This window comes from Leuciscus leuciscus, assembly GCF_965113295.1.
Source record: "Leuciscus leuciscus genome assembly, chromosome: 8".
Classification (NCBI taxonomy): Eukaryota; Metazoa; Chordata; class Actinopteri; order Cypriniformes; family Leuciscidae; genus Leuciscus; species Leuciscus leuciscus.
Window position 1 is genome coordinate 3,606,831 of NC_138732.1, and position 26,970 is coordinate 3,633,800.

Here is a 26,970-nt window from a genome sequence, read left to right on the forward strand (position 1 = left end):
CAGATGTGACTTAATGTGGACAGATGTGACTTTATATGGACAGATGTGACTTTATATGGACAGATGTGACTTTATGTGGACAGATGTGACTTTATGTGGACAGATGTGACTAAGTGGACAGATGTGACTTTATGTGGACAGATGTGACTTTATGTGGACAGATGTGACTTAATGTGGACAGATGTGACTTTATATGGACAGATGTGACTTTATGTGGACAGATGTGACTTTATGTGGACAGATGTGACTTTATGTGGACAGATGTGACTATGTGGACAGATGTGACTATGTGGACAGATGTGACTTTATGTGGACAGATGTGACTATGTGGACAGATGTGACTATGTGGACAGATGTGACTTTATGTGTACAGATCTGACTTTATGTGGACAGATGTGACGTAATGACGCAAAGACATGCTCGAATTTCCCGCTGAAATCCACCAGTACCACTGGAGTTAAAAACATTATTACAAGCTTACCGTTGTGAGTCGAGCTACGGCAAGCAGAGAGTTCTGAACACTGGCTGGTTATGTACTTGCTCAAAAAATTATTTTGGATAATTTTTAACCCAAAAAAGCTACGGACTGCAGCTTTAAATGAACAGTCTAAACACACAATTTAAATGAACATCCTAAACTCATAATGTACAAACAGGGCCTAAAATTAACACTTGCCAAACGAGCATCCGAGTAAAAATCGGTGTTGGCGAGTGTATGAAACGGTGTCAATCGCCAGTTGGCCAGTAACATTTTTATGAATTCTAACAATGCAGAATTGTGAGAACATGAACAAACGCGAACGATGCTTGGGACGGTGGACGGGCTAGTGCCGCATCATCACGAAAGCAGTACCAATTTAAATATTCAAGCACAAGAAGACACAAAAGGGAACTCAATTCGTTACTTGTGTGCGTCCAGACATCCGCGTCTCAGACAGTGCGCGAATACTGAATTGAACTCTTTTACGTCTTCTTGAGCTTGAATAGACATATTCAAACAAGACTGTCAAAATGTCTGTCTTGGCAAGTATCCTTGTAAACATAGTCTTAAGTGAATGTAAACAGTTTAGGAATAAAACGTGTGTACAGTATCAGTAAATTGGATCAGTGCATTCGCTCTTAAAGTGACGGCAGCCTAAACAGGCTGTCTGTGTTTTTAATGTTAATCAAACAACAAAAGACAAAGAACAATCACTCATTGCTCTTGACTGAGGAACATAAATAAGGATTAATCTATGTTTCATGGATGGTATAAATATTTATGGCCGGTACATTTTCTTATGTCACCGGCCATTGGCAGGTGTGGCAAAAAGTCAGTTTTATGCCCTGTGGACAAACATTCTCACCATCCATCTCCATACAGTACCAACACAGATATGCAGGAATTAACTAATCTCACTTTTGTGTGCGCACAAATACAGAAAGCTTTAAATGTAATCAAAATGGACAATTCTTATTTTTTATGGAATATTGCAGTATTTATTCTAAACGATTTATCCGTGCACATTATTATTGTTTTAATAATCTTGAATCAGAATAACTTCCTCTCGCAGCATGTCTTCTCTTCTCTGATGATGTGGGCGGAGCGACCTGTCACTCACATGAGATCAGCCAATAGCAAACCACAACCATCCAATCAATTCCCCACAGACAACATTAAGCCCCGCCCACATTTGTTCTTGTTCCAGAAGCGTTTCACTCGGATATACGTCACTTCCACTTCATGCACTTTAAGTGTTCACAGGGCGACAGTCTTCTGGTTTGTAGAGTGAAAAATAACACCACTAATGGACTCCACGCATGGTCACTTTCACAATCCAAGCAGGTTCGATAGCTTCACACACTCACAGTGAGGATGGCTTTTTCACTCTAACATTTCAAATGTGTCGTCATTTACTGAAAGCCTGTCACAATCAAGGTGGAAACCAAACAACACTTTTTGGGATTTTTGCACCATGCAAGAGAACAAGTCACATAGTATCATGAATAATTAAGAGGCACTGCAGCAATAGTGCAGGAATGAATCACATCCTCACGTTGATTTCAAACCTGGAAGATGAAAATAGTCCCCAAAAAATCCTCTTTCCTCTTAAAATGACAAAGAACAGTTGCACATATCTGTTTCAGCTAAGGACTTGCTCATATTGTCCTGCATTGAAACAGCGAAACATTTTCTTACACCAAATGTAATGAGGTGCACTCATTGTGGGAGAATTCTCTGATCCACAAACCAAATGGGAACTAAACTCAATCCAATCTGAGCTCTCTCAATGATGCATTGCCTCGCATTACTAAATCTATTTCACAATACGACAGTGATGAATGAACATGACTCGTTGCAAACGGCTAGAAAATATTATGCTGAACAGTGCCTTTTTTGCTTGCTTTTTTGTTTCTTGACGTGAGTGTGGAACTGTGCCTTCCTAAACGATAAGACACTAACTAGATTAACTACAGTCAAGAAGCCCTTTAAAAAAATAAAAGTAGTAAGTCACAGTACGTGTTACTTAAAAATACCTAAACTCATAAAGGCTGTTTAAGGAGGCAATACATTGTATTATATAACTGATGAAAAATATATAACTAATGGTATAGATTTACACTATTGTTAAAAAGCTTGAGCTAAGTAATACTTTTAATACTATTAATACTTTTATTCAGCAAGGACACATGATTAAATTGATCAAAAGTGACACAGTAAGGGCCCTATTTGAACGATCTGAAATGCAAGTATCAAACGCGAAATGCAAGTAACTTTGTGGGCGGGTCTCGGGCGCTGTTGCTATTATACCGGCGGGATAAATGACTCTTGCGCCCGACGCAAATCTAAAATGTGTTGGTCTGAAGTAGCTTCATTACTCATAGGTGTGGTTTGGGCGTAACGTGAAATAAACCAATCAGAGCGACATCTCACATTCCCTTTAAGAGCAGGCGCGCTTGTTCCATGGCGGATTGCTATTATAACGGCGGATTTGCCAGACACACGCCAGGAGCGGTTCACAGCCGAGGAGACCGACGTTCTCGTCAGGGCCATAAAACACAGAGAAGTGACATTGGGAATGGGAGACACCCACACAAATTAGCTTCGGTTAAACAGGCGTATGATAATTTGGGTAAATGTGCAAGCTAGATTTATGCCTATTTTTTCACATCTTCATGGACACCACAATGATTTCCCTCGTGTGGTAATATTTTTCCTTGTAATTATGTAGCCTATGATTTGCAAAAAGGAAAACTGCTGCTTCTGTGTAGATGAGAGAAGCAAAGTGTATGCGCGTTGTGCACACGCTACATTGATTATGGCCAAGCATGCGCCCTTAAAATAGCATATGAATAACATACGCAACGCGCCACTGACTTTAGACTAGGTTTTTCCTTGTCAGTGGCGGAATTGTTTTCTAAACCTGCAAAATAGCACCAGGGAACGTTTGCGCCGGAACACGCCTCCTCTTTTCACTGAACCGCCCCCCGGGAGCGCAAGTTCATTCCCTAATTTACCGACGTGCGTCTGTGAAGGGAAAAATCCGCTGTGCGTCGGGTGCAAAATAGGAATGATACATGCGTCGCTGTACAAAGTCAATTGCGCTGGGTGCAAGATAGGGCCCCAAGAGTATTACACAAAGTTCCATTTCAAATAAACATTGTTTTAAACATTCTATTCATCAAAGACTGGAGTATTGATGCTGAAATCACAGGAATTTTTTCTATATATGTTTTACTATATATACTATATATACACTATATAGACACTTTACTATATATTCACATAGAAAATATACAATTATTTTGAATTGTAATAACATTTCATTGTTTTTACTGTATTTTTGATCAAATAAATGCAGCCTTGAGCAGAAGAGACTTCAGACCAACCCCAAATATATTCTGCGATCAGAGCAATATTTATCAGGTACAAAAATAACAGAATTAATCTTGAACAGATCATTTACATTAAATACTCAAACTGAAAAACCCCAATTCATAACCTAGTATAACATTTTGTGATTAAACGAAATATGTTAAAACTAAAGAACTGAAAATGTGTAACTTTTTATTCAAATGGTTATTTGAAATTAACTTTCCTAATGAATTGATTCACTAATCAATAGCAATGTTAGAAGCGTCACTATTTTTTGTAAGTTATTGCCCAGCACTAGTCTGGGAGGAAATTTTCTGAATTTCATTCACTTCAGAGATTCACTTCACTTCACTGACTCTAATCCACTCAAACTCTCACTCTCTGTCAGTCTCATGAGGACAAAACGATTGAGAGGTTCATTGATCGTCCTGCTTTGGTCCTGGAGTGAGGAACTCTATTTCTGAAAGTGATAGATTAGTCTCTTAATTAAATGTCCTATATAACTAAAACTGACCATTTTATAAAAGAACAGTCACAAATTAGATCTCTTCAATATCTCAATTGCTTCTCCTAATCAGTAATGAGATAAAATCCTCATCAAATGTCTAAATCTTCAAGGATACATACTAGTTGTACAAAGGGATATCATGTAGTGTTGAAATCATATAAATAAAAGCTACAATATGTAATTTTTATCGCCACTAGGGGTCGCTAACCTCTCACAATAACAAAGGCGTCAGTTGATGACGCATAAGCGGAATTATGGAACTTGTCGTCATGCCGATGGATCTAATAATGTTTATTGATGAGTGAATACACTGATGTGTTTAGCATGACTGTGGAATGAAGCGGCGCGAGTGCTAATGAGAGACAGATCTCAGCGTCACACGCGAGTCCCGCGGATATAAAGGAATGAGGACATTTAATCCTACCGAACTAACTTACCCGCTAGTGCTGAATAACACTCACACAGGGCAGTTTATTAGACCAATGACACTTGTGAGGGAACGCAGCGCTGTTTCACTCGCTCTACACTATCACACTAAACTGCATTTGAGTGTGTTAAAGTTATAATGTTATTCTGTGTGTTAGTTTGTCTGTATGAGACTAGCAGTGAGCTAGATCAACATTAGAGTAACATACTGATCATATTCTAACATTTCATCATGTTGAGCTGTATAACATTGATTAGTTTTATGTACATTTGCTCACCTCTACATTTGCGCGTCTCTGTCAAGTGGAAGTTAGCCGCGGACGCTAGCTCTCGGCATCTCGAAAACGCCACGCTGATATTGATCCTCGTTTTAGTTCTCCTTTTGTCCCAAAGTCTGCTTGCCATGATCCATAAAGTTTGAGCGAAACAACAACAGCGTGAGCGCGCCGCTAGACGTAACGCAGTTGTCCACGTCTGTCGCCATGGTTACTATGGCAGAACGAGCGGAAACCAGGGATAACACGGTATTACGTCATTGACAGGCGACAAGTGAACAGGGACGAGCCATTATTTAAAACTGGAATATCTCTGAAATTAAAAATCCAAGTAATTTTTGGATATTTTATTACAAAAATCTTACATATTGTAGCTTTAAATATTGATTACAAGCATTGCCGATGTCGTGCATTACCTGCAACCCAGACCATGATCAGTATTTCTGTCCAGGAGAATTGTGTGGTCTTGACTCTGAAGATCTGGAGCGGGTAGTCAGTGACGGTGACGTTGGGAAGGGTCGTGATTCCTTCAAACCGATCGGACGCATTGAACACCAGCAGACACAGGAAGATGATGAAGGAGGCCGCATGAGCAACAAACTTCATAAAAGGACTGCGTAGTATTTTACCAAGCTGAGAAAACATGGAAAAGATCATGCGGCAGATTAACAAAATATGTTTAATAACAATCACAGACTCATTACACTGAAAAAAGGGAAGGATTTACTTCTTGAAACTCAGAAATTGCTAGTGAATTTCACAAAAATGTATAAGAAAACAGCAAGTAACAATGAAATAAACGTGAAATTTTGAAGTAGAATGACTAAAACGTACTCCAATAAACTTTTTTTTTTTTACACTGTAGCTTTGCATGCATCTTAAACATGAAAATTTTAAACATGGCATATATAGCAACAAAAGTAACTTCAGAGTTGACTACTGCAGAGAAAAAACGACTAAAATAAACTGAAAAAATAGAGTGGATGGTATTGTAGGACTAGAAATATGATTTCCTCCCCACTGAACCTGATTTCACCAAGAGCAACATGTTCCTGGATCAACATCTTCATTGATCCTAGAACAACATTCCAATCAACCAATCAGATTTGAGGAACAGGTTTACAGTTCATGTCAAGTTTAGGCTCACAACCAGGACCTTCTATATCAGTGTTGTTCACTTATCATTTCCAACTGATTTTAGGGATAACTTATTAGGTTTAGGGGTAAGGATATTGTTAGCATAACATTTTTGGGCAGGAATATTGTCAACAAAACATGTCGACCCAGGAACGTGTCTAACTTGGCTCTTCAGGATGAGATCAGGACGCTTCCCACTGTTGGCTGTAAATTTGTCAATGCTCAACACCATTGGATCAAAGCTCTGTCAATGCTTTGGCAATGCAAAGCCTTTTTACCAGGCTAATAAAGCTATGAATTAGCCTTTAATAATGTCTAAATAAATATATATTCAAATGCAAAACCTAATACAAGTACAAGTAACAAACATACATGTAGCCTAACGTTAGCCAGTTCAACGGATTTTATTATTATTATTATTATTATTTAATGTTAGCCAGTTGGCGAAGAGTTCTTTGAAACATTGCTCTTCAGTAAAGTTACTTAACATCAAAAAAAGGTAGACTGTAAATCTTTATTTACTTATTTGCTGCTGGATCACATAGCTTGGCTATATAATATTCTCTACTGCATTTTCTCTTCTCTAAGCTTATGCTTCTCTGTAATGGACAGTCTGTAGTAATATTTGAGGGCATGATTGTCGGTGGTGGTAGTTATGTTTGAGGCCTATAATAAAAGTTTACCTCTTAGTAGCATGTGTGTGTGTGTAGCAGAGACAGCGGGTATCAGAGAGCGTTCGTCAGAGAGAGCTTAAAGTGATATTGATGATGGTCTCAGGTCGGGTTCGGGCAGAAAAATTGCAGACGTTGTCAGGCCAGGGCCGGATTAGGGCTGGATTTCTTGGCCCGTGCAGGGCTCAAATACACAGCCCTGTTTATATAAAGGGCTAAATAGCCATGGTATTACAGATGATATATATATATATATATATATATATATATATATATATATGTGTGTGTGTGTGTGTGTGTGTGTGTGTGTGTGTGTGTGTGTGTGTGTGTAAAAGCGTCTTACCCTACTGCACGGGGCAAACCAATACCCCACAGCTAGCAGGGGGAGTCCCAGTGCCACGACCAAAACCACCAGAAACTTCACGGGAATGGTTTGCTCCCGGAGACCAGACAGATTCTCATACCAGATCGTCAACAACTGCTGCTGACAGTTCGGATGAGCCACAAACTGAAGAAAGAGAGGCAGATTTATGGCATAATTAAAATTTACACTACTGTTCAAAAGTATGTCAGAATTTTTTTATTGATGTTTTTATTCAGCAAAAATGCATTACATTAATCCAACGTGACAGTAAAGACATTTATGATGTTACAAAAGATTTCTATTTCAAATAAAAGTTGTTCTTTTAAGCTTTCTATTCATCAAAGAATCCTGAAAAAAAGCATCACGGTTTCCACAAAAAATATGAAGCAGCACAACTGTTTTCAACATGATCAGAAATGTTTCTTGAGCAGCAAATCATCATATTAGAATGATTTCAGAAGGATCATGTGACACTGAAGACTGGAGGTTTTTTTTAACGTTGGATTATGCAAACTGATTAAAATTTGCAGTTTAACACTGCAAAAAAATGTCTGTCTCGGCTATAAACACTGAAATATGTCCTTTAAAATGATGGCTTTGCGTGCGATGATGGCATCTTGCGAAGTTTGCTCAAGACGTCACCATAGCAACAAACCATCGAGACATCCCAGCAGACACATAACTCATCTGGAGCGGATGGCGCAGAAAAGGGTTCCGGCCATTATTATGTTATGTGGAATCACTGAAAAATTAACTTAGAGAGCATGCATTATTCCTGTCAGCAGGAAGAACAGAAGGACAGTAAAGAGAGACAGTGGTCCAGTCCTGTTCTCAGTTATTCAGAGAGAGATATAACCGGCATCATAGGATCATATTCTCCTTGATAGTGGCTCATTTTGAGACGGAGCGACTGTCAGGCACGTCTAAAAGTGAGTTTTGAGTTGAGTAACTTGTAAACCCGTGCTGACTCGAGTTCTGAACTGTTTCAGATGGTTCAGTCCGATTTGGTAAACTGGTTCACTAAAAAGAACCGGTTCAAAAGAACGATTCATTCGCGAACTGGACATCACTAACGCTATCAGAGTTCCTCTGAACCCCTCCACCTCCCCAGCTCCACCTGCCCAGATCTGCTATGTGATTTATGCATGTCTATTTATGCAGCTCAAGCATATCTTACATGTTCACAGCAGTTTGTCTGTGTATCTATTAACAATAGCAAGTACTTGCTCTGCAGCAGCAGCAATAAGCAGATCTAGTCCACCATGACCAAATCCATTAACATAGCCATAGTCGATAACATGCTAAAACTATTCAGAGGTGTCATGATTGAAATATTATTAATAGATACAAAAATAAAACTGTTTATTACAGTAGATGTTTTAGAGGCTCTTAAAAGCATGACATTGACTGTTTTTGACATAACAGCTCAGGATAGTCATATAATGGGCCCTATTTTAATGATCTGAAACGCAAGTATCAAAAGCGAAACGCAAGTAACTTTGTGGGCGGATCTCGGAAATCTAAAATGGGTTGGTCTGAAGTAGCTTCATTACTCATAGGTGTGGTTTGGGAGTAACGTGAAATAAACCAAATCAGAGCGTCATCTCACATTCCCTTTAAGAGCAGGCGCGCTTGTTCCATGGCGGATTGCTATTATAACGGCGGATTTGCCAGGCGCACACCAGGAGCGGTTCACAGCCGAGGAGACCGACGTTCTCGTCAGGGCCGTAAAACACAGAGAAGTGACATTGGGGATGGAGAAACACACCCAAATTTGCTTCGGTTAAACAGGCGTATAATAATTTGGGTAAATGTGTAAGCTATATTTATGCCTATTTTTTCACATCTTCATGGACACCACAATGATTTCCCTCGTGTGTTAATATTTTTCCTTGTAATTATGTATTACATTATTAGTATAAGTATTATGCAACTGCTGCGTCTGTATAGATGAGAGAAGCAAAGTGTATGTGTGTTGTGCACACGCTACATTGATTATGGCCAAGCATGCGCCCTTAAAATAGCCTCTGAATAACATGCGCAACGCGCCACTGACTTTAGACTAGGTTTTTCCTGATCAGTGACGGAATTGTTTTCTGAAACTGCAAAATAGCACCAGGGAACGTTTGCGCCGAAACACACCTCCTCTTTGCGCTGAACCGCCCCCGGGAGCGCAAGTTTATTCGCTAATTTACCGACGTGCGTCTGTGGAGGGAAAAGTCTGCTGTGCGCGGGTGCAAAATAGGAATGATACATGCGTCGGTATACAAAGTCAATTGCGCTGGGTGCAAGATAGGGCCCAATATCAGCAAATGACATCTTGCCGATTACATCAGTTTAAAGAGCGTTTTGAAGCAGAGTGTGTGGTTGAAGTTAGTAAAATGGCTGAAATCATTCACAGATTTTTTAAAGATGCCTGTTATGAGAAGTTTATTTTAGTTATTTCATACAAAGTTCAATAAAACTATCTCCATTCCTCCCCAGGTGTGCAATCCAACATGTGTTTTCTGGGCCACGTACACACACACCGCCACTTCCCGTGTGCCGGACGGTCTGTATTAAGGTAGTAGGTTAATTAACTTCAATCCCCAGAGAAAAACAGGTGTTAATTTCACGGCTGTCCTATAAACCCCTTCCTGCCATAAATTATGAGGCTCAGAATAAATGACTTGAAAATACATCCACATAATTAAATGAAAGAATGAACTCAGGACGAAAGAACGGCTATGAATAACAGGCCACAATTATATTACTGAGAAGAGGACAGAAAACTGAAAGACTGAAAACGGGGACAATCAGTTTTTAATGCATTCGGTTTCATTTAAACAGTATTTAGCATATTCATAACTATTCATGCTGTAAAAACAACAATATTACAATAATATTACCATGGAAGTACCATGTAGCATCTAAATTGCCTATATAATGTAAATTATATTTCACATTATTAATCCTTTTGCTATACTTTTGATAAAATAAATGAATTGGTGAGCAGAAGATACTTCTTTCAAAAAACATTAATTTTTTTTTTTTACAATGTTTAGCTGTCCTGTATATACTAGAGCTGTCAAATTATAAAAAGAAAAGAAAACGTAAAATTTTAAAGCTATTTAATTACTAAATGTGGCGATGAATCACACATTAAATTTGGCAGAGAAATTACCCTCAAATGATCGTTTAAAGTCATTATTGTGATAAATGAGAAAAGCATCAAATAGACATTACAAAAAGTAGCTTTAAAAAGTACTTTAAAAGTAGCTAAAATATTTTATTTGATTCAACATAGAATTTATTACACAAACTCTTATGTAGTAAATTATGACAAACTCTTATGTACTAAATTATAACAGTTTTTGGGTGAACTATACCCGTAATAGGTTTTTTATTAATATGGATTTTATTTATTTTATTTAATGATAGGCCTACTCTAAATAAGAAACTACAATTGCCAGTAGGTGGTGGTAAATGTCTAAACGAGTAAGTCATTGAATCATTCATTCATTCAAATCATTCAAATGGGTGATTCATTCAGGAATTAAGTAAATGGCTCTCTTAATGAATGAATCATTGAATCATTGATTCACCCGATTGATTCACTCGAACCGCAGATTTATTCAGGAATTAAGTAAATGGCTCTCTTAATGAATGAATCATTGAATCATTGATTCACCCAATTGATTCACTCGAACAGCAGATTCATTCAAGAATTAAGTAAATGCTTCTCTTTATGAATGGATCTTTGAATCATTGCTTCACCCAATTCGTTCAAAACGCGAAATCATTCAGAAACTCCAATGTGCGTTGCTCGGAGAAGCACAGTCACTCTGCTATGGCTTTTTAGGTAACAAAAACAGACTCTAAAATATAACACAATATTAACTTATTTATTGAACTGATGTATAAAATCAGTGTCACATTTGCACTCGTGTGTGATATTGTGCTCGTTACTCGTGTGATATTGCTTAACTATATCATATGATATAAATATGAGACAAAAACTCATTCAGGGACATTTTAACACAATAATTTGTTCTAGTATATTGTTGTACCATTCAATCAAACAGCACCACACTAAACACTGGCACTCGGCCTAAATAACAGAGACAAAACAGTTTAAATCCCATGAGAAGAATCACCAGACATTAGTGTAATTCACTAAACGATAAGATCATCAGCGTAGAGTCTGCGGCCTGTGGCGCTGCTTTCACTCCAGTCATTTGTAAAAAAGACGCCCTAAAGCTACAGCGAGAACCAGACTTTCCCATCTGATTCTCTGGAGTGAGTGAGTGAGTGAGTGAGGCCTGAAGGGACAAACCGGCTCATTACAACACAACTATCACTGTCAAAACATCTCTTTCCACTCGCAACCATCTTTCAACACCTTTAGAGATGGCTGATGGTTGTTAAAGTCTATGGGCCCTATCTTACACATGGTGCAATGCAGCGCCAGGCGCAACGCAAGTGTGTTTTGCTGGTTCCAGCCCGACGCCGTTATCATTTTCACGTCCTGCGCCACGTTGTTTAAATAGCAAATGCATCTGTGCGCCCATGAGCTGCTGGTCTGAGAACGAGTGTGTGTTCTGGCGCATTGTTGGACCGTTGCTATTTTGAGGAACAGAAATAGTCTGAGACATTGACCGACTGAAATCTGCTCTAAAGTCAATGGCGCAATATTTTTTTGTTATTTAAAAAGCGTGTTAGTAATGTGCGCCTATAGGCGGGTCCACAGCGCACGTACACTTTTAAAATATTATTATTGTGAACATAGATATGATGGAATCCGGCTTGACCCGTAGATGGTCTGCTTACGCTTTAACTACACACACACACACACACACACACACACACACACACACACACACACACACACACACAGAGCGAGCTTTAACCTCGCCCACGATCAGATCCGTTTGCGCTCTGGAGAAACGTTCAGTCTTTCCGCATGCAAATTCCTCCATGTAAATAGCAAATCAACCATGGCACAAGCGCAATTGGCTTTTAAAGGGAATGGGAGAAGAGACTCTGATTGGTTTATTGCACATTACGCCCAAAACACACCCATTACTCATTAAGAGAATAGGGACGACCCTTTTAGACCATTTTTCCTGTCGTTAAACTAGCAAAAGTGTATTCGGACGCACACTCCCTAAGTGCACTTGCACCGTGTGCTTTAGACCATGCGCTTAAATCGTTAAAATAGGGCCCTGTGTGTCTGAGACAGCGCTGGTGTAAGTACTAAAGTTTCGTGCTAAGACGACAGATTCCCCCACCCAGCGAGAGAGATTAATGCTTTACCTCAAACATTAAACTGCTACTGCTGTTTCATGAATAATATCACAGCAAAGTCATGAAGCACGTGTTTAATTTCAGTACATGATTCACTGTCTCTCCTGGGATGTGTGCATGAGGAAATAAGATGCGTTGGTCTTGTCAAAAGCAGCCGTTGAGGTTTGATGTTTCTCCTGATGAGTAAACGCTACTTGGAGCGAATCCAAACAACCTTGAAGAGGTTCCTGAGGTTTTGCCTTCCTCTCGGGTTACAATCACATAAAAATGGATTTCTCAACAGCCTGGCAATGGTCCAATCTGATTGGCTGTGAATCAAGACAGACGGGTTTCTATTTGTCTGCTGGGTAACGGCGAATCCCTCACCATGCAATCGCTGAAACTGCACCAGAGAGGCACATTACATCTGCAAGACGAACTGAAGCTGTAGGAACAGTTTCTGGCTCTCATGCGGTGCACGTCACTATTGTACCTCGTACTAAAATAAAGTACCTTGCTTTATTTTTCCACTTATTTGCTTTTTAGCTGCACAACCACTGAAACCTATTAATGTTTAAAATAAGATAAAAATCAATATAATAACTGAGTATCAAATCATCATATTAGAATGATTTCTGGAGGATCATGTGATTGAAGACTGGAGTAATGATGCTGAAATTTCAGCTTTGCATCACAGTAATACATTATATTTTAAAGGTCCCATTGCATGGATTATTTTATTATTTTAGAATGTTTCCTGGGGTGCCCTTATAATGTTAGTATGTTTTTTAGATCAAAAGTTATTATAATTTAGAAATAAAAGGCATATTTCCTAGCCTGATTTTAGCCTCTGATTTGAACGCTCTGTTTGAAGGGGCGTGTCTGCTGTGAGACTTCAGTGTAAACGCCCTCTGCTGTGATTGGCTGCTGTGAGACTTCAGTGTAAACGCCCACTGCTGTGATTGGCTGCTGTGAGACTTCAGTGTAAACGCTCACTGCTGTGATTGGCTGACATGCTTGCATATGAAATAGCTAGCATTACATGTGGAACTCTCTCGAATACTTTTACTATTACAGCTATTATATGTTTTTACTATTACAGCTATCGAGATTAACGAATGGTGAGAAGTTTTTTAAGTATTTAGATCTATTACCATCACATAAAAGGTTGCAGTGATGAGCATTGAGCAGATGACAGCCTGTTGATCGCGTGAATGAAGATCTTATCATTGCCACGCAGTTTCTGCACTCTCACTAATGATTTCACCAATCCAAACATGAGGTAAGTACAGCAAGAGCTTTGTTGTGCGTCATTGATTTCATAACAAGTTTTGACAAGTGTCCAGATAAACTCGCGCTGTGTGATTGACAGCTTGGGCGATTGGAAAGGGATTGTTCTTTGATTGCTTTCTGTATATATATTAATCACAGTTTAAGTAAGTTTAAGTAACTATAAATCCCCTATTTTAAATTCAATTTTATTCTTATTTGTTATTGCGACATTCAATCATGCCAATAAAACAGCACTTTAAATAGAACTGATTTTAACTAAAAAAATTGCATGACTTCCTTTTAGAGCTTTGTAAACTATACAATAATTATTAAAATATTTCTCTTTTTTTGATTCACACCGTTCTTTTTATACCCCAGCACACCAGAAAGAAGTAAAATAAGAATAAAATCAGTAAAAAGTGCAAAAAGGTCGTAGTTATTGCAAATAATCACATTCAGAATAACTGTAACTGTGCATTGAGCTTTGCTCTCTGTGTTAAAATCGATTGCAGATTTAATTAGTAACTTTACACGTCCCTTCAGTGGGCGAAATACTATAAAATACCATTTCTATTATTTAAAGACATGTCAGAAATATTAAGAGTAAGTTAGTAGCATGCTTTTTAAAATTGAAGAAATTTGAAGAACTTAATGATTGCCAGATATGATTCACCCAATCGAATATTTATTTTTTAAAGTGACAATACAAGCCGCCAGCAGAGTCTCATTGAAAGTAAGCAATCGCTTCATGACTTTTAATTTAACACTTCTCAGGCATGAAGCGACCGCTGAAGTAATCATCGTAATGCGGACGGCTGACTCTGAACTCATTTCCTAACGCGAGCCGGAGCCTCACACACTCCTCGTCCTCCTGGGAGCATTTAGGGCTCTTGAAATCTCATCTTTAAATGACACTTTATGTCAGGGTGGCTGGGCGCTGACGCGTGCTGCTGTTAGCCTGATTAACACTTCATCCGATCACGTCCCGGAGAGTGTGTGTTGGCCTGTTTGGAGGAGTGGACGACGTGTGTGTCCGGTGATTAAACAAAACTAAGTCGGCACAGAGGATTAGTCACACTTCACAATAAAACACATGTGATTAATTGTGTCCCTCTTTATCTACTTTTCGTCATTATATTCTCAGTGAATTTCAGACATCCTTCACCCAGGATTCCAGGGAAGGTTAATTGTGTCCTCGGAAGAAACTAGAGACTGATAAATCAAAGCAGCTTTGATGAACGCCAATCCTCATCCTTCCCAAATAATGTTTCAGCAGATTTTCATTAACACTTAGGCTTATTACAAGGTTATTTTATAAATGCATATTGAGGTTAACAATCTGCAGCGATGCATACTGTGGTTATATGATGAAATATGATGTGTTATTATGAAAGCATGAGATTTACCCAATTATGCAACATTTTATTTGCTTTGAAGGTTGTTTTTTTTTGTGCATTGATGAACTTTGAATAAATAAATAAATAAATAAATACATACATACATACATACAAATAAATTTGGATGTTTTTAAAAGAAGTCTCTTCTGCTCACCAAGACTGCATTTATTTGATTAAAAATACAGTAAAAATATAGTGAAATATTATTTTATAATATAAAAAAAAGATTAAAAAAAAGTTTTCTTCTATGTAAATATATAGTATAGTATAAATATAGTATTCCTGTGATCAAAGCTGAATTTTCAGCATCATTACTCCAGTCTTCAGTGTCACATGATCCTTCACAAATCATTCTAATATGATGATTTAATGCTCAATTATTATCAGTTATTATTAGTACTTAATCATTAATAATGGTTCTTATTACTACCAATGTTAGAAACAGTTTTGCCGCTTTATATTTTTGTGGAAACCATGATACCTTTTTTTCAGAATTCTTTAATGAATGGAAAATGAAAAAAGAATAGCATCTTTATAAACATATTTAATGTCACTTTTGATCAATTTAATGTGTTCACATTTTTATATTGCCCCCAAACTTTCATTTTCAGCATTGATAATAATCATAAATGTTTCTTGATCATCAAATCATCATATTAGAATGATTTCTGAAGGATCATGTGACATTTGAAAGGTAAACTGTTTTTTTTTTTTGAGAATATTTGGAAACCTTTTATATCCTTTATTTCAAACTCTGATATTAGTAATATAATAAATGAGGTAGAAGGAGATAAAATAGCTTGATTCCCAACATTTTCTTCCCAATAAACCATTCATTATTTATTAATTTACTGGTTTTCCTAAATTACCCCTTTTTATTTCATAATTTGCTTCTCTTGTATACATGACTATTTCCAACTCTTGTTAATGTATAGATAACTGAATTGACCTGTGCCTGTGTTTTTTAATTTATTATTATTGTTAATTTGTTATAATTTTGTATTAATATTATGTAAAAGAGATATTTTACTTAATAATATTGTTGTAATACGCTGCCATAATTTTGTTACATCTAAAAAAAAAAAAGTGTAAAAAAGAAAAGAAAAGGTGTAGTGTTCCCTATGAATAGGCATGATTATACGGACACTTGCCTTCTTAACCTCGTATTTAATGGCCAGTTTGACTCGACTGAGCAGTGAGCGATGATGCTGGCCTTCCTCGAGCTCGGCCGATATATCTCCGTTCAGGATGGCCTCGACCTCCTCGGTGTCTCGGCACAGATCCAGAACGCCAACCACAAAGTCTTTACACTGCATGGACAGCTTTCTGTAGTCGTTCTGTGGAGAAGCAGAGAAAGAGCAGATCAGCTGTTTAGAAGAGGCCTATCATAACCTTTTACAAAGTCTATTGTTTTTGGGCTCTGAACAGGTTTTCCTGCTTGAATGCTGATTATTTTCCTCATATCCTCCATTGTTGCAGCTCCTCTTTTCCCAGTCTGTCAGAGTGTGTTTCCCGTACAGCGTTGTAACTCACTGATTAACTACTATAGTACAATGCATCGTTGAAAAAATCAACTAGCGAGTCACGACTGTTTCCCAAAACCATATTGTCGCAAATTGGCCGTTGAACCACGTTGGTTAATGACGTCACGCACGTGGTGAAGTAATAACTTTTTTGATGAATCTGTTTAAGATCGAATTAACGCTAGATGTTTTGCTATAAATTACAGGCATTGCATCTGAGGAATATTCCTCATTTTTCTCAGTTATTTTGCTTTATTTAAAGATTCAATCATAGGCTCGTTCTTACGCACTAGAGCTCGTACACACATGCACACTCTTCAAAAATGGTGCTTTAAATCTCTTGACAAACTAAAAGACGTAAATGACATTTGTATGTATTCTAAATAAAAGATACAGATTGCACTGAATGCTTATTTTTCTCCAGATCAGCATTTATTGAGTCCACATGTCATGCAAACAAGAAACTCTTCTAACCGCAGGAGATCTGTCGCTCCTAACACACAACTTTCACAACTTCGTTGGAACGATGGTTTCGGGAAACACGGTCTCGTTTAACTGCTGATAACGACGTAACTTGCGAACATAGTTGGCTAACGATGCTTTCGGGAAACACACCCCAGTTTAGTTCCTGTCTCTATGAAGCTCCTCCTTCTGAAAAGCACACTGTGCTCTGATTGGTCGGCTGGAGCAGTGTGTTGTGATTGGTCGAGCGCTTCGAGTGTGTTTGGGAAATGTCCCGCCCCTTACCATAACCACCAGTTTAACACACTACTAACTAACTCAACCAGGTCCCGCCCCTTTATTCTGCGCTTTAATTATTTAAATGAGGAATATTGTGACGTGTTCGTTCCCGGAAGAAACTCAAGACTACAATGGAGGCGTTTCAGGAGTTCAGAAACACTGACACTGATATAGAGAAGAACTGTGTGACTGCAGAGGTTTTTCATGATCAAACAGCAACATTACACACTGAAGAAAGATGAACATGAGAAGAAAGCAGAATAGCTCCTCTTTAAATGAATTCACCGTCCACAGGGGCCTTTCGGTTGAAAAGGCTGTCAGACTCAAACAACCACTGCAACATCCGACTCAAGGGCTTCAACAGGAGATACATGTCAGAATCAATCAAACAAAGTTCAAACAGCTGTTATAGTTCTCTTGGAAAAAGAAAGAAAGAAATGCTCTGATCAACAATTTTTTTTTTTAAGGAACATGGTTTAGTTTGTGATTGTGATCAAACTACAATTATCGTTGGTTGTGGCTAAATTAAAGTTTTGTTGTTCTCATACGGTCCGTTGTTTCCGGAAGAAAGCACCGCATTCGTGGTTCGACTGGTCGAGACTGTTTTCCAAAGATGGCTCCTGTCTGTATACGCGAAGTGTACTGTCTTTATAAAGTATCTTCTTATTAAACTGTCAGTACACTTACAAAGTTCTCAATGCTTTGGTTTGCATGTAGGGACCCTCAGTATGCTACTGTGTTAGTGTGAGGCCTTATATCTGTGGCAATAGCCAACAATACATTGTACGGGTCAAAATTATAGATTTTTCTTTTATGCCAAAAATCATTAGGATATTAAGTAAAGATCATGTTCCATGAAGATATTTTGTAAATTTCCTACCGTAAATATATAAAACATGTATTTGTGTGAGTGAATGCTGCACAATCGTGAACATAAATGAACAACTTTAAAGGAGATTTTCTCAATGTTTTGATTTTTTTGCACCCTCAGATTCCAGATTTTCAATAGTCGTATCTCGGCCAAATATTGTCCTATCATAACAAACCATACATCAATGGAAAGCTTATTTATTCAGCTTCCAGATGATCTATAAATCTCAATAAAAAAACACGACCCTTGTGACTGGTTTTGTGGTCCAGGGTCACATATGAGTGTGATCTCCCAGCATGCACTGCTGCTGAGGTTCTGTTTAAAACATGACATGCTGTGTGTTTTATTGTTCTCTGTGGGATTCATTTGACCTTCTCAGACCACCAGGACGACAACAAACCTCTTATCAGCATGAGGAAAGCAATATAACTGACCATATGTTGAACCCAGACATCATGACGTTATCAAAGTGGGTATGATGTGTACAACAGCTTCGAAAATGTGACGTTTATTTGCTGATTATCACCAAATCAAAAGAAATAAACATTTAAAATATACAGAAATCTTATAATTAAATAAATAATCATAAATTAATTCTAAATTCTCATTACTGTAATGCATTCAGATGTTTTACTTTTCATTTGATTCTCATACATTAAAATCTGCATAATGTTGTACCACCTTTAAATATACTAACATCACGAATTAATACTTGAAAAGTCACAAAAGATCTTTTTCAAACATTTGTACTGTATTACGGTAATGAGATGTGCTTACAAATAGAATCAATTTTCTTCATGCAAAATATATTATTTTTCATTTCTTTTGAAATATGACCTGTTCTAGACAGGCTTTGTGAGATTCACACATGAATGCATTATTATTTATCTATCTATAAGTGTTTTTTGTGAATCAGTGAACATTGAATACACACATGAGATCTGCAGCAGAATAACATACGGCATAATTCATAATTCTGTCTGAAATAGAAGCTGATACAGAGCTGAAGAGAGAGCTCGAAGTGAATCTCTGGCTCAGCACTGATCGAAATCTACAGCGATTCAATTGTCCAGACTGACAGACAGACAAGCAGATACGCTGACAGACAGTCTAACCTTGACATAAAAGCTGAATCAGCAAGCATGACATTTACTGTTAGTCTGAGTTAGTAAATGTAGTCAAACATATTTACCAGAGTGAAGCCATTGTGCTGCGATGTCTCTTTATTACGGTTCTTTTTATCCTGTCGACGGCGGCAGCACACACACAAACATACACACACACGCAACAGAAGTTAAAATGCTGTTAAAATGGAGAGAGAGTTTGGGATGGAGAAGGAAATTCATGTTTAACACAACAAAATGCAGTTGGAGAAAGAGTGGCCACGTTCACACAGGTTCATTATGACTCAGTTCAGTGAGGGAGTCATTTGTCATCTCTGAACGATTCACTGAATCTGATTCAATTTGAGATCTGTTTGACTGATTCATCAAAGATTACGAATCAGACCTATCACAGTAAAACATTAATATCTAAAAATAAAATAAGAGTTACTCGAATGTATTTAGTGTTTTAAGGTACAGAATGTCATTTGTCTGTTGCGCAACTAAATTAAACAGTTTACAGGTGCAAGGTTAGAATTTCGTATTTTATGCGTATTTTATGCGACAGCAAAGGAAAAAATACTTCGCCTGCAGCGATAAACGCGATAAAAGTCAGAAGTGTAATTTATTTGTGGGAATTGGAAAAAATAGGCAACACAATCTCATGGCAATGACACGTAACTATTTTATGTTCTGGTGAATTTGTGGCCGATTCAAATGAAACCGTAAGTTTTCATATGAACTGCTGAAGCCCCGCCCCTCCTTCAAGCGTATTTTTCCTAAAAATCACACATTTTCACACAATGCACATCGTACGAATACATAGAGCTTGTTTCAGCCACGGAATAAAACTATTTAAATGATAATTGTGACTTTTAATCTCATAATTCTGACTGCAAAATGCAATTTATAAAGTCAGAATTGTGTGGTATAAACTCGCTATTCAGACTTTTTCTCTCATATAAACAAACTCGAGTTATAAAAGTCAGAATTGTGAGATATAAAGTTTACCTCACAATTTTGACTATAACTTGCAGTTCTCACTTTTTTCTCGCAATTTATATCTCCAAATTCTCACTTTCTATTATAGTTCAATTAGTTTATTAGTTCAAAGACTTACACTTTTTCTCAGAATTGCGAGTTTATTTCTCACATTTCTGACATAACACGCAATTCGGATTTTATAACATGCAAATGCGACTTTATATCATGCAATTCTGACTATCTTGCAATTGCAAGTTTAGATCATGCAATTCAGAGAAAAAAAAAGTCAAAACTGCGAGATAAAAAGTTGCAATTAGCTTTTTTATTTTTTATTCAGTGGTGGAAACAAAGCTTCATGAAATCGCCACCTTGTAAAATAATTGTTTTTCCCGTGAGATTGAGTTGAAATGACTGGAGCAAGAAAGAATACGTGTAGACCGTAAATACTGCGGGATCTTGCTGGCGGGAACTGGACAAAACATTAGAAGGCGCAGGCGGGATCAGCAAAGAAATTAGCTTATTTTAAATTTTTAAGATTTTTTTTTAAAAAGTACAAAAATAACTTATATTAACTAAATAAACTAAAAACTATAAAGACAAAAAAAACTAATAAAAATGACAAACACAATTTTATTTTAAAATAAAATATTTAAAAAAAACTATTATAGTATATCTTGCTATAACACTTGCGAACGCGTTTTCACGACTGTCATTAGCTATGTTTCCATCAACCTATTTTTATGTGCATTTTGGGATATCGCATAATAAAAAAAAATAAAAAAACATGGATGGAAACAGATGCGCATAAATTCTAAAAAAGCACATAAAAAACGAATTGAGTGGCATAAACTTTTTATCCAATAAGAAAACATGTGCATAAACTACGATGGAAACACATTTACCGAATCAATTCCCCGGTGCGCATCAAAAAAGACATGAATTTTTCTTAGTGATATTTAGCTTCAGTTTATCAGGAAGTGACGATTTTTAAATTATGGAATGAAAACTTTGCTTTATTCTTTTTATTTTTAATGCGATAATCCAAAGTTGCGCGTAAGTTAAATGCGCAACTTTGGATGGAAACATAAGAGTGACTCCTGTATAATTTTCATGCAACGCAATCATTTAAAAGATTCGCTCTTTTAATTAAAAAGTGTCAGTGACTCCCCAAAACGTTGCTGTGTGTACGTGGCCAATAAAACTATTATGCAAAATATCTAAGGAAAAATAAATATAAAAAACATGATATTAAAATAAAAAAATATGGTGCACATAAAAAAAATCAATAAAAAAATAATCACCATGTTGGTCCAGTCTTCCTACCTTAAACTCCTTTTCGATGTTGGCGAGCTTGGCGAGCTCATTGCTCAGCTCCAGCGCGGTCAGTACGGGATCCTCGCTGGATAAAGAGAGATACGCCGGGCTAGCGAGTCCACGATACGCGTTTATCCTAGACCGTGAGTGGCTGAACGCATCTTTTCTCTGCTTCTCCGTGCACTCGGCACACTTGCAGAAGTAGTCGTGTGGCCGCTCGATCCTGGCGCCTTTCATTAGTAGCATGTGCACCACTTCGTATTTCTGGCAGTGCGCGGCTAAGATGATCGGAGTGATATCGGGCGAGAACCGCGTGCCGTCCTCGTCGTACGAGTAGAAGTCGTCGTCTTGCAGCTCGCAGGGGCTTCGGGTCAATCGTTCGCTGCTCGCGAAGGACGGATGTCCCAGAATGGCCTCCACGATTCGTATGTAACCTTTGGAAATGGCTAACAGGAGGGCGTCCCCGACACGGGCCAGGTTGTCTCGTCGCAGGAGAAGCTCGGTGACCTCTAGGTGTTCGTTACCCACGGCTAATTGCAGTCCGTTCTGTCCCATGTAGTCCACGCAGTTCACGTTGAGCGTGGATGATTCTTCTAGCATCTTTCGGACCACTGGGATGTTCCCGTACTCCGCTGCGTCTAGAAAGCGTTCCTCTTCTGCTGTGAGACTGCTTCCCCGAGCGTTGAACATGAACGCTGGTCCGCGAATCGCTTGGCGTCGACCCTTCTCTCGCGTTAGGGTCATCCTGCGATGGGGGAAAGCATCCGAGGATTTCCTGCAGAGTGAAAAACAAGTATTTATACCTTGTTGTGTGCATTACAATCAAGACAAGTCAGCTTTGTTTATATAGCACTTTTTACAATACAGATAGTTTCAAAGCAGAGTTAAATAATGCAACAAAGTTTGTTTCTAGAAGAAAACAAGATTAAAGACGCATCTAGCCTAGCATTCATATAATGCATCTCCTCACCTTATAGAGTTATATCAGATCAAATGCACATGATTATTCTTGCTTAATGCTAATTATTTTCTATTTGCTTCTCGGTTTTATCTTGGGATGCTCATCCTGAGGTAACGAGAGAGTATGTCAGCTCCAGTTTGGATCCAGCCTCTTATGAAGACTTCAGGTGACCAACACCTGTGACGAGATGACGCCGACCCCCACGAAGACTTCAGATGACGCCAACTCTCAATGTGCACCAATGCTACTTTTTTCTAAATGTCATAATCATTTGTTAACAAACAAGTATTCATGACTTCAATTAGCTCATTGCTTCTGCATTTAATTATTACATTGTTTAAATTAATACCTTTTTCGTTAACTGTGATTCTGAATATGTACATTTCTGAAATGCATAACTTAGACAGTGACCTCTGATAACAGATCACTCTAGTGGACTCTGTGAAGCTGCTTTGAAATTATGTGTATTGTGAAAAGCGCTATACAAATAAATGCGAATTTAATTTAATTGAAAATTAGTGTCACAGTCCAGCATAAGTTCAGCTCAGTTCAGTTCTCGTATAATGGTGTTAACGCAGGCAGATCAATAATATTGTTGAATATTAAATTAAATGTTGCCAACTAAGCAAGCCAAAGGCGACAGTGGCGAAGAACCAAAACTTCATCAGTGACAGAATGGAGAAGAAAAACCTTGGGAGAAACCAGTCGCTCAGTTCTCCTCGGGCCAACGAATGAACGAACCGTGTGTGATTATGATTCAGGCAGCATTACAGGTCAGAAGTCAGATTGGATCAGAACATTCAGAATATTATCCAGTTCCATACGGTTGACAATCAGACCCTATACGTCAAGCTCATCCAAATGGAAGTGCACCTATAGTCGCATGGCTAAACCTCACGTCACTCTTCATCCAACATGTTGAGTGTCTCTCAGAGTGAGAGAGATGAGAAGTGGCGTGTCGTCAGAGACGTGATCCCACTGGGATGCAAAGCTGAGGTGATTCGGGTCGGACGGTCCTGCTGAAGGCGAGATCGCCCTCTGGCTTTTAATAGCTTTTTAATGAAACGCAACAGATGCCACGTTCAGACAACAGGTGGAGTGACGTCTGTGCTGAAATACAGCTGACTCACATTTAGTAAGGACTCGAGGGGAACAGAACAGGCAACAGTGAATACTTATTACAGTATTAAAGTCGCCCTGTGGTGAAAATCAAGCGTTTAATGTTGTTTATGTGTCAATGTGGTGTTTTTAATATGCTTTAAGACAAACCATGTGTAAATTCATAAGTCGACACCATTACTGAGTATTTTTAAGACAGTCTCAAAAACACGCTTTGAAATCGCTGGTGTTTCTGACGTCACAAACTACCTTGTAACCAATCAGATCAACGTGTGATCGTCAACCAGTGGATCTCTGAGCTGAGTGAGTGAGTGGAGGTGGGGCTCATTTGCATATTCATAGAACTGCGCATACTAAATTAGGCAAGGGTGTCAAGTTACATTCAAGCTATTTTAAGACATTAAGTCTAAAAAACATCCTTACAATTTTGGGAATTGGTTGGGAGTTGGGAATTTGGTAATAGAAAAATTACAAATGTTTATTCTGAAGGGGTTTCCACACCTTTTGACTAATTAATTTCCATGACTTTTGCCAGTAATTCTGTGCTTTTAAACTCCCTAGTATGAAAATCTCAGAGAATCCACCGACACTGTTTACTGAGCCACAGTCATGCTGTATTAAACTAATAAAACACATTACGCCACAAACAAACAACTTCAACACAGTATAATCCTTCAAAACAAAGCACACAGTGCCAGCAAATCTCATGAACACATTAAAAAAGAATCAGAAATAAAAAGCCGAAAGAAACCTTATTGATTCTGTTATTGTTCTTTTATAAATAAATAAAAAATAACATTCAAGACATCAAATAAAAGTTTATCTACTGCATGCTTTTCCTGGAGATTCAAATATGGCATTTTTTTGTTTCTGCTCTCTCACTAATGATTTCACCAATGCAAACATGAGGTAAGTACAGTAAGAGCTTCGCTGTGCAGCGTAACAGCGTCATTGATTTCATAACGAGTTTTGGCAAGTGTCCAGATAAACTCAGGCTGTGTGATTGACAGCTTGGGCGATTGAAAAGGGATTGTTCTTTGATCACTTTCTGTAAATAAATAAGATTATTTTCATCCTACCAAGAGAAACGTTGTGAAGTTGATATTTTAGTCACTGGCTTGATTTACTGATGCACAAACAGTATTGAACGATTTTGAGGGAAAGATTATCTGTCTAAACTTGAACAATTACACATCAGTAATTCACGTAACCCACTGGTTCTTCAGAAGCTCGGATGAAGGAACTAAAAAAATACTTTTGTGTTAATTTGTACATCCAAACACTGAGCAACTGCCATGCTTCGCTCGTTTGCAAGCCATGATGTGTCTCGAGGAAAAACCAATATCGCGCTTGCGCAGCGCATTTTCTCATTGGCGGCCAAATTCTCTTTGCAGGCAAAGAAGAGAAAGGGGAGGTGACCTTTCCCCTTATGACGACATAAGGGGAAGATTCTAGATTTGGCCGTCTGAGCTTTCATTTTCTCAAAAATACCCAGGGATTGGTTTACACCTATCAAAACGTCTAGCCACTGGGGTACCATAGGCAGGCTAGGGGAACTCATATTAGTGTTAAAAAACCTCATAAAGTGACATTTTCATGTCATGGGACCTTTAACAAAAAAATCTTTCAAAATTATATGTGCTCATTCATGTGTAATTACTTCCACCAACTAATCAAGTATTCTCGTAAGCGTAGAATCTGCCATTCAGAATACATACGAGTGAGTCGCTCGAAAGGCGGCAGCCACGTTGCCCCTCCATCTTGAAAATACATTAGTCAAAGAGGGACATACCTGGAAATTCAAGTTTCGCCTTTCGTGCTTTTACACTCAGTGGCACCGTGACGAACATGAGGGGGAGATTACTCGCGACTGCCGGCAGATTTGAAAGCCTGTTTAAGATGGAGGATCACACCTATTCTCGAGGACATGTAACATAGAGAATTAAAACGATAACGCGACAGGAAAATCAATAAGACCAAAGTCAATACTGGAGTGGCTCATTAAGAGCAAGGATTTTAAAAGGAAGTTTAAACACTTTCTTCTCGACAAATCTTCGAAGTTTTATAGTTGCTTGGCTAACTATAGCATCTATAGCTCTATAATCTTGGAATAATACGGCCATCGTAGGAGTTAAAACGCCCTCGGAATGGGAGGGGCTAGAAAGTAATATTCAGTTGGTAGTCAAATACAATTTCACCGCTAGATGGGAGAAAATCTTACACAGTGTAGCTTTAAGCTGACCGGACCTAAAACATGCGCAAATGATAAACAGGTTCAACTTAGCAATTAATCCGTACGGATCAACTACGATCCCTATACTTGACATACGATGTGACTTATGCTACAACGATATATCGTACAGCCCTAATAGAATGAGTTTGCTTAATTTAAAGGCTGAATTTGAACCCGGCCTTCAGGATCCCGGCCTTACTTGAGCAGGGTAATTGATTTCCCACAGCTCAGCTCAGGTCACGAGAGGCGGAGAGGAGGAGAAGCGTTCAGCTGGAAATCTGCGGCTCAAACTCTACCATGATTCAATAAACGCAGAGCCCTAAAACCCCTGGACTCTAGCAGACAACCCGAAAACTGCTTTATCTGCTCTGGAGAGAAGTTTGAGTGAACTTCCTTCTGCGTGCAACCTCATCAAAACTATTAAATAACAAGTATGGGAATTATGTAATGACCAAATGTAGTGAGAAACAAAGAAAAACTTTTACATTTGAGCTTACATTAAAAAATATATATTTACATTACATGCATTCGACGTATATATCAATTCATGAATCAAACCCATGACCTTGCCGTTTTCATGAGCTATACACTTTACTTTATTGACCGCCTTTTTAAATGAATTAGATTTGTGCATATGGCTCAATTTATACTTGTCTACAACATGATGAATATGAAGCATTTAAACATAAGCATTCATATTTAAGATCATAACCCACCTAACATGCATTTTTAAGGTGTGCCAGGACAGTTTTCTTCATGAAGACAAAATGTTGTTTTTAGGTTTGCAGAATGTTGTGAGAAAATTCAGTGTTTGTTTAATGAACATACATTCTCAAAAAGGTGCGATAATAATTGAAATGGTCAAATATTGGCTAATTAATGGTCTTGTTTGACAGGCTACAGTATATTGTTTACTGAATATTAATATCAGACATAGATGATCTGTTTTG

General features: G+C 38.0%; 1 protein-coding gene across 1 annotated transcript in view; it reads right to left on the bottom strand.

The window, feature by feature from the left end:
* trpc3 (transient receptor potential cation channel, subfamily C, member 3) overlaps positions 1-26,970 on the bottom strand; it is a 44,661-nt gene that overhangs the window by 15,791 nt on the left and 1,900 nt on the right. The window contains exons 2-6 of the mRNA XM_082176936.1: positions 21,717-22,482; positions 19,499-19,549; positions 16,323-16,508; positions 7,217-7,381; positions 5,482-5,698 (exon numbers count right to left, since the gene is read on the bottom strand). Coding sequence (XP_082033062.1) covers positions 5,482-5,698; positions 7,217-7,381; positions 16,323-16,508; positions 19,499-19,549; positions 21,717-22,482 — 1,385 coding nt within the window. The remainder of the gene's footprint in view (positions 1-5,481; positions 5,699-7,216; positions 7,382-16,322; positions 16,509-19,498; positions 19,550-21,716; positions 22,483-26,970) is intronic.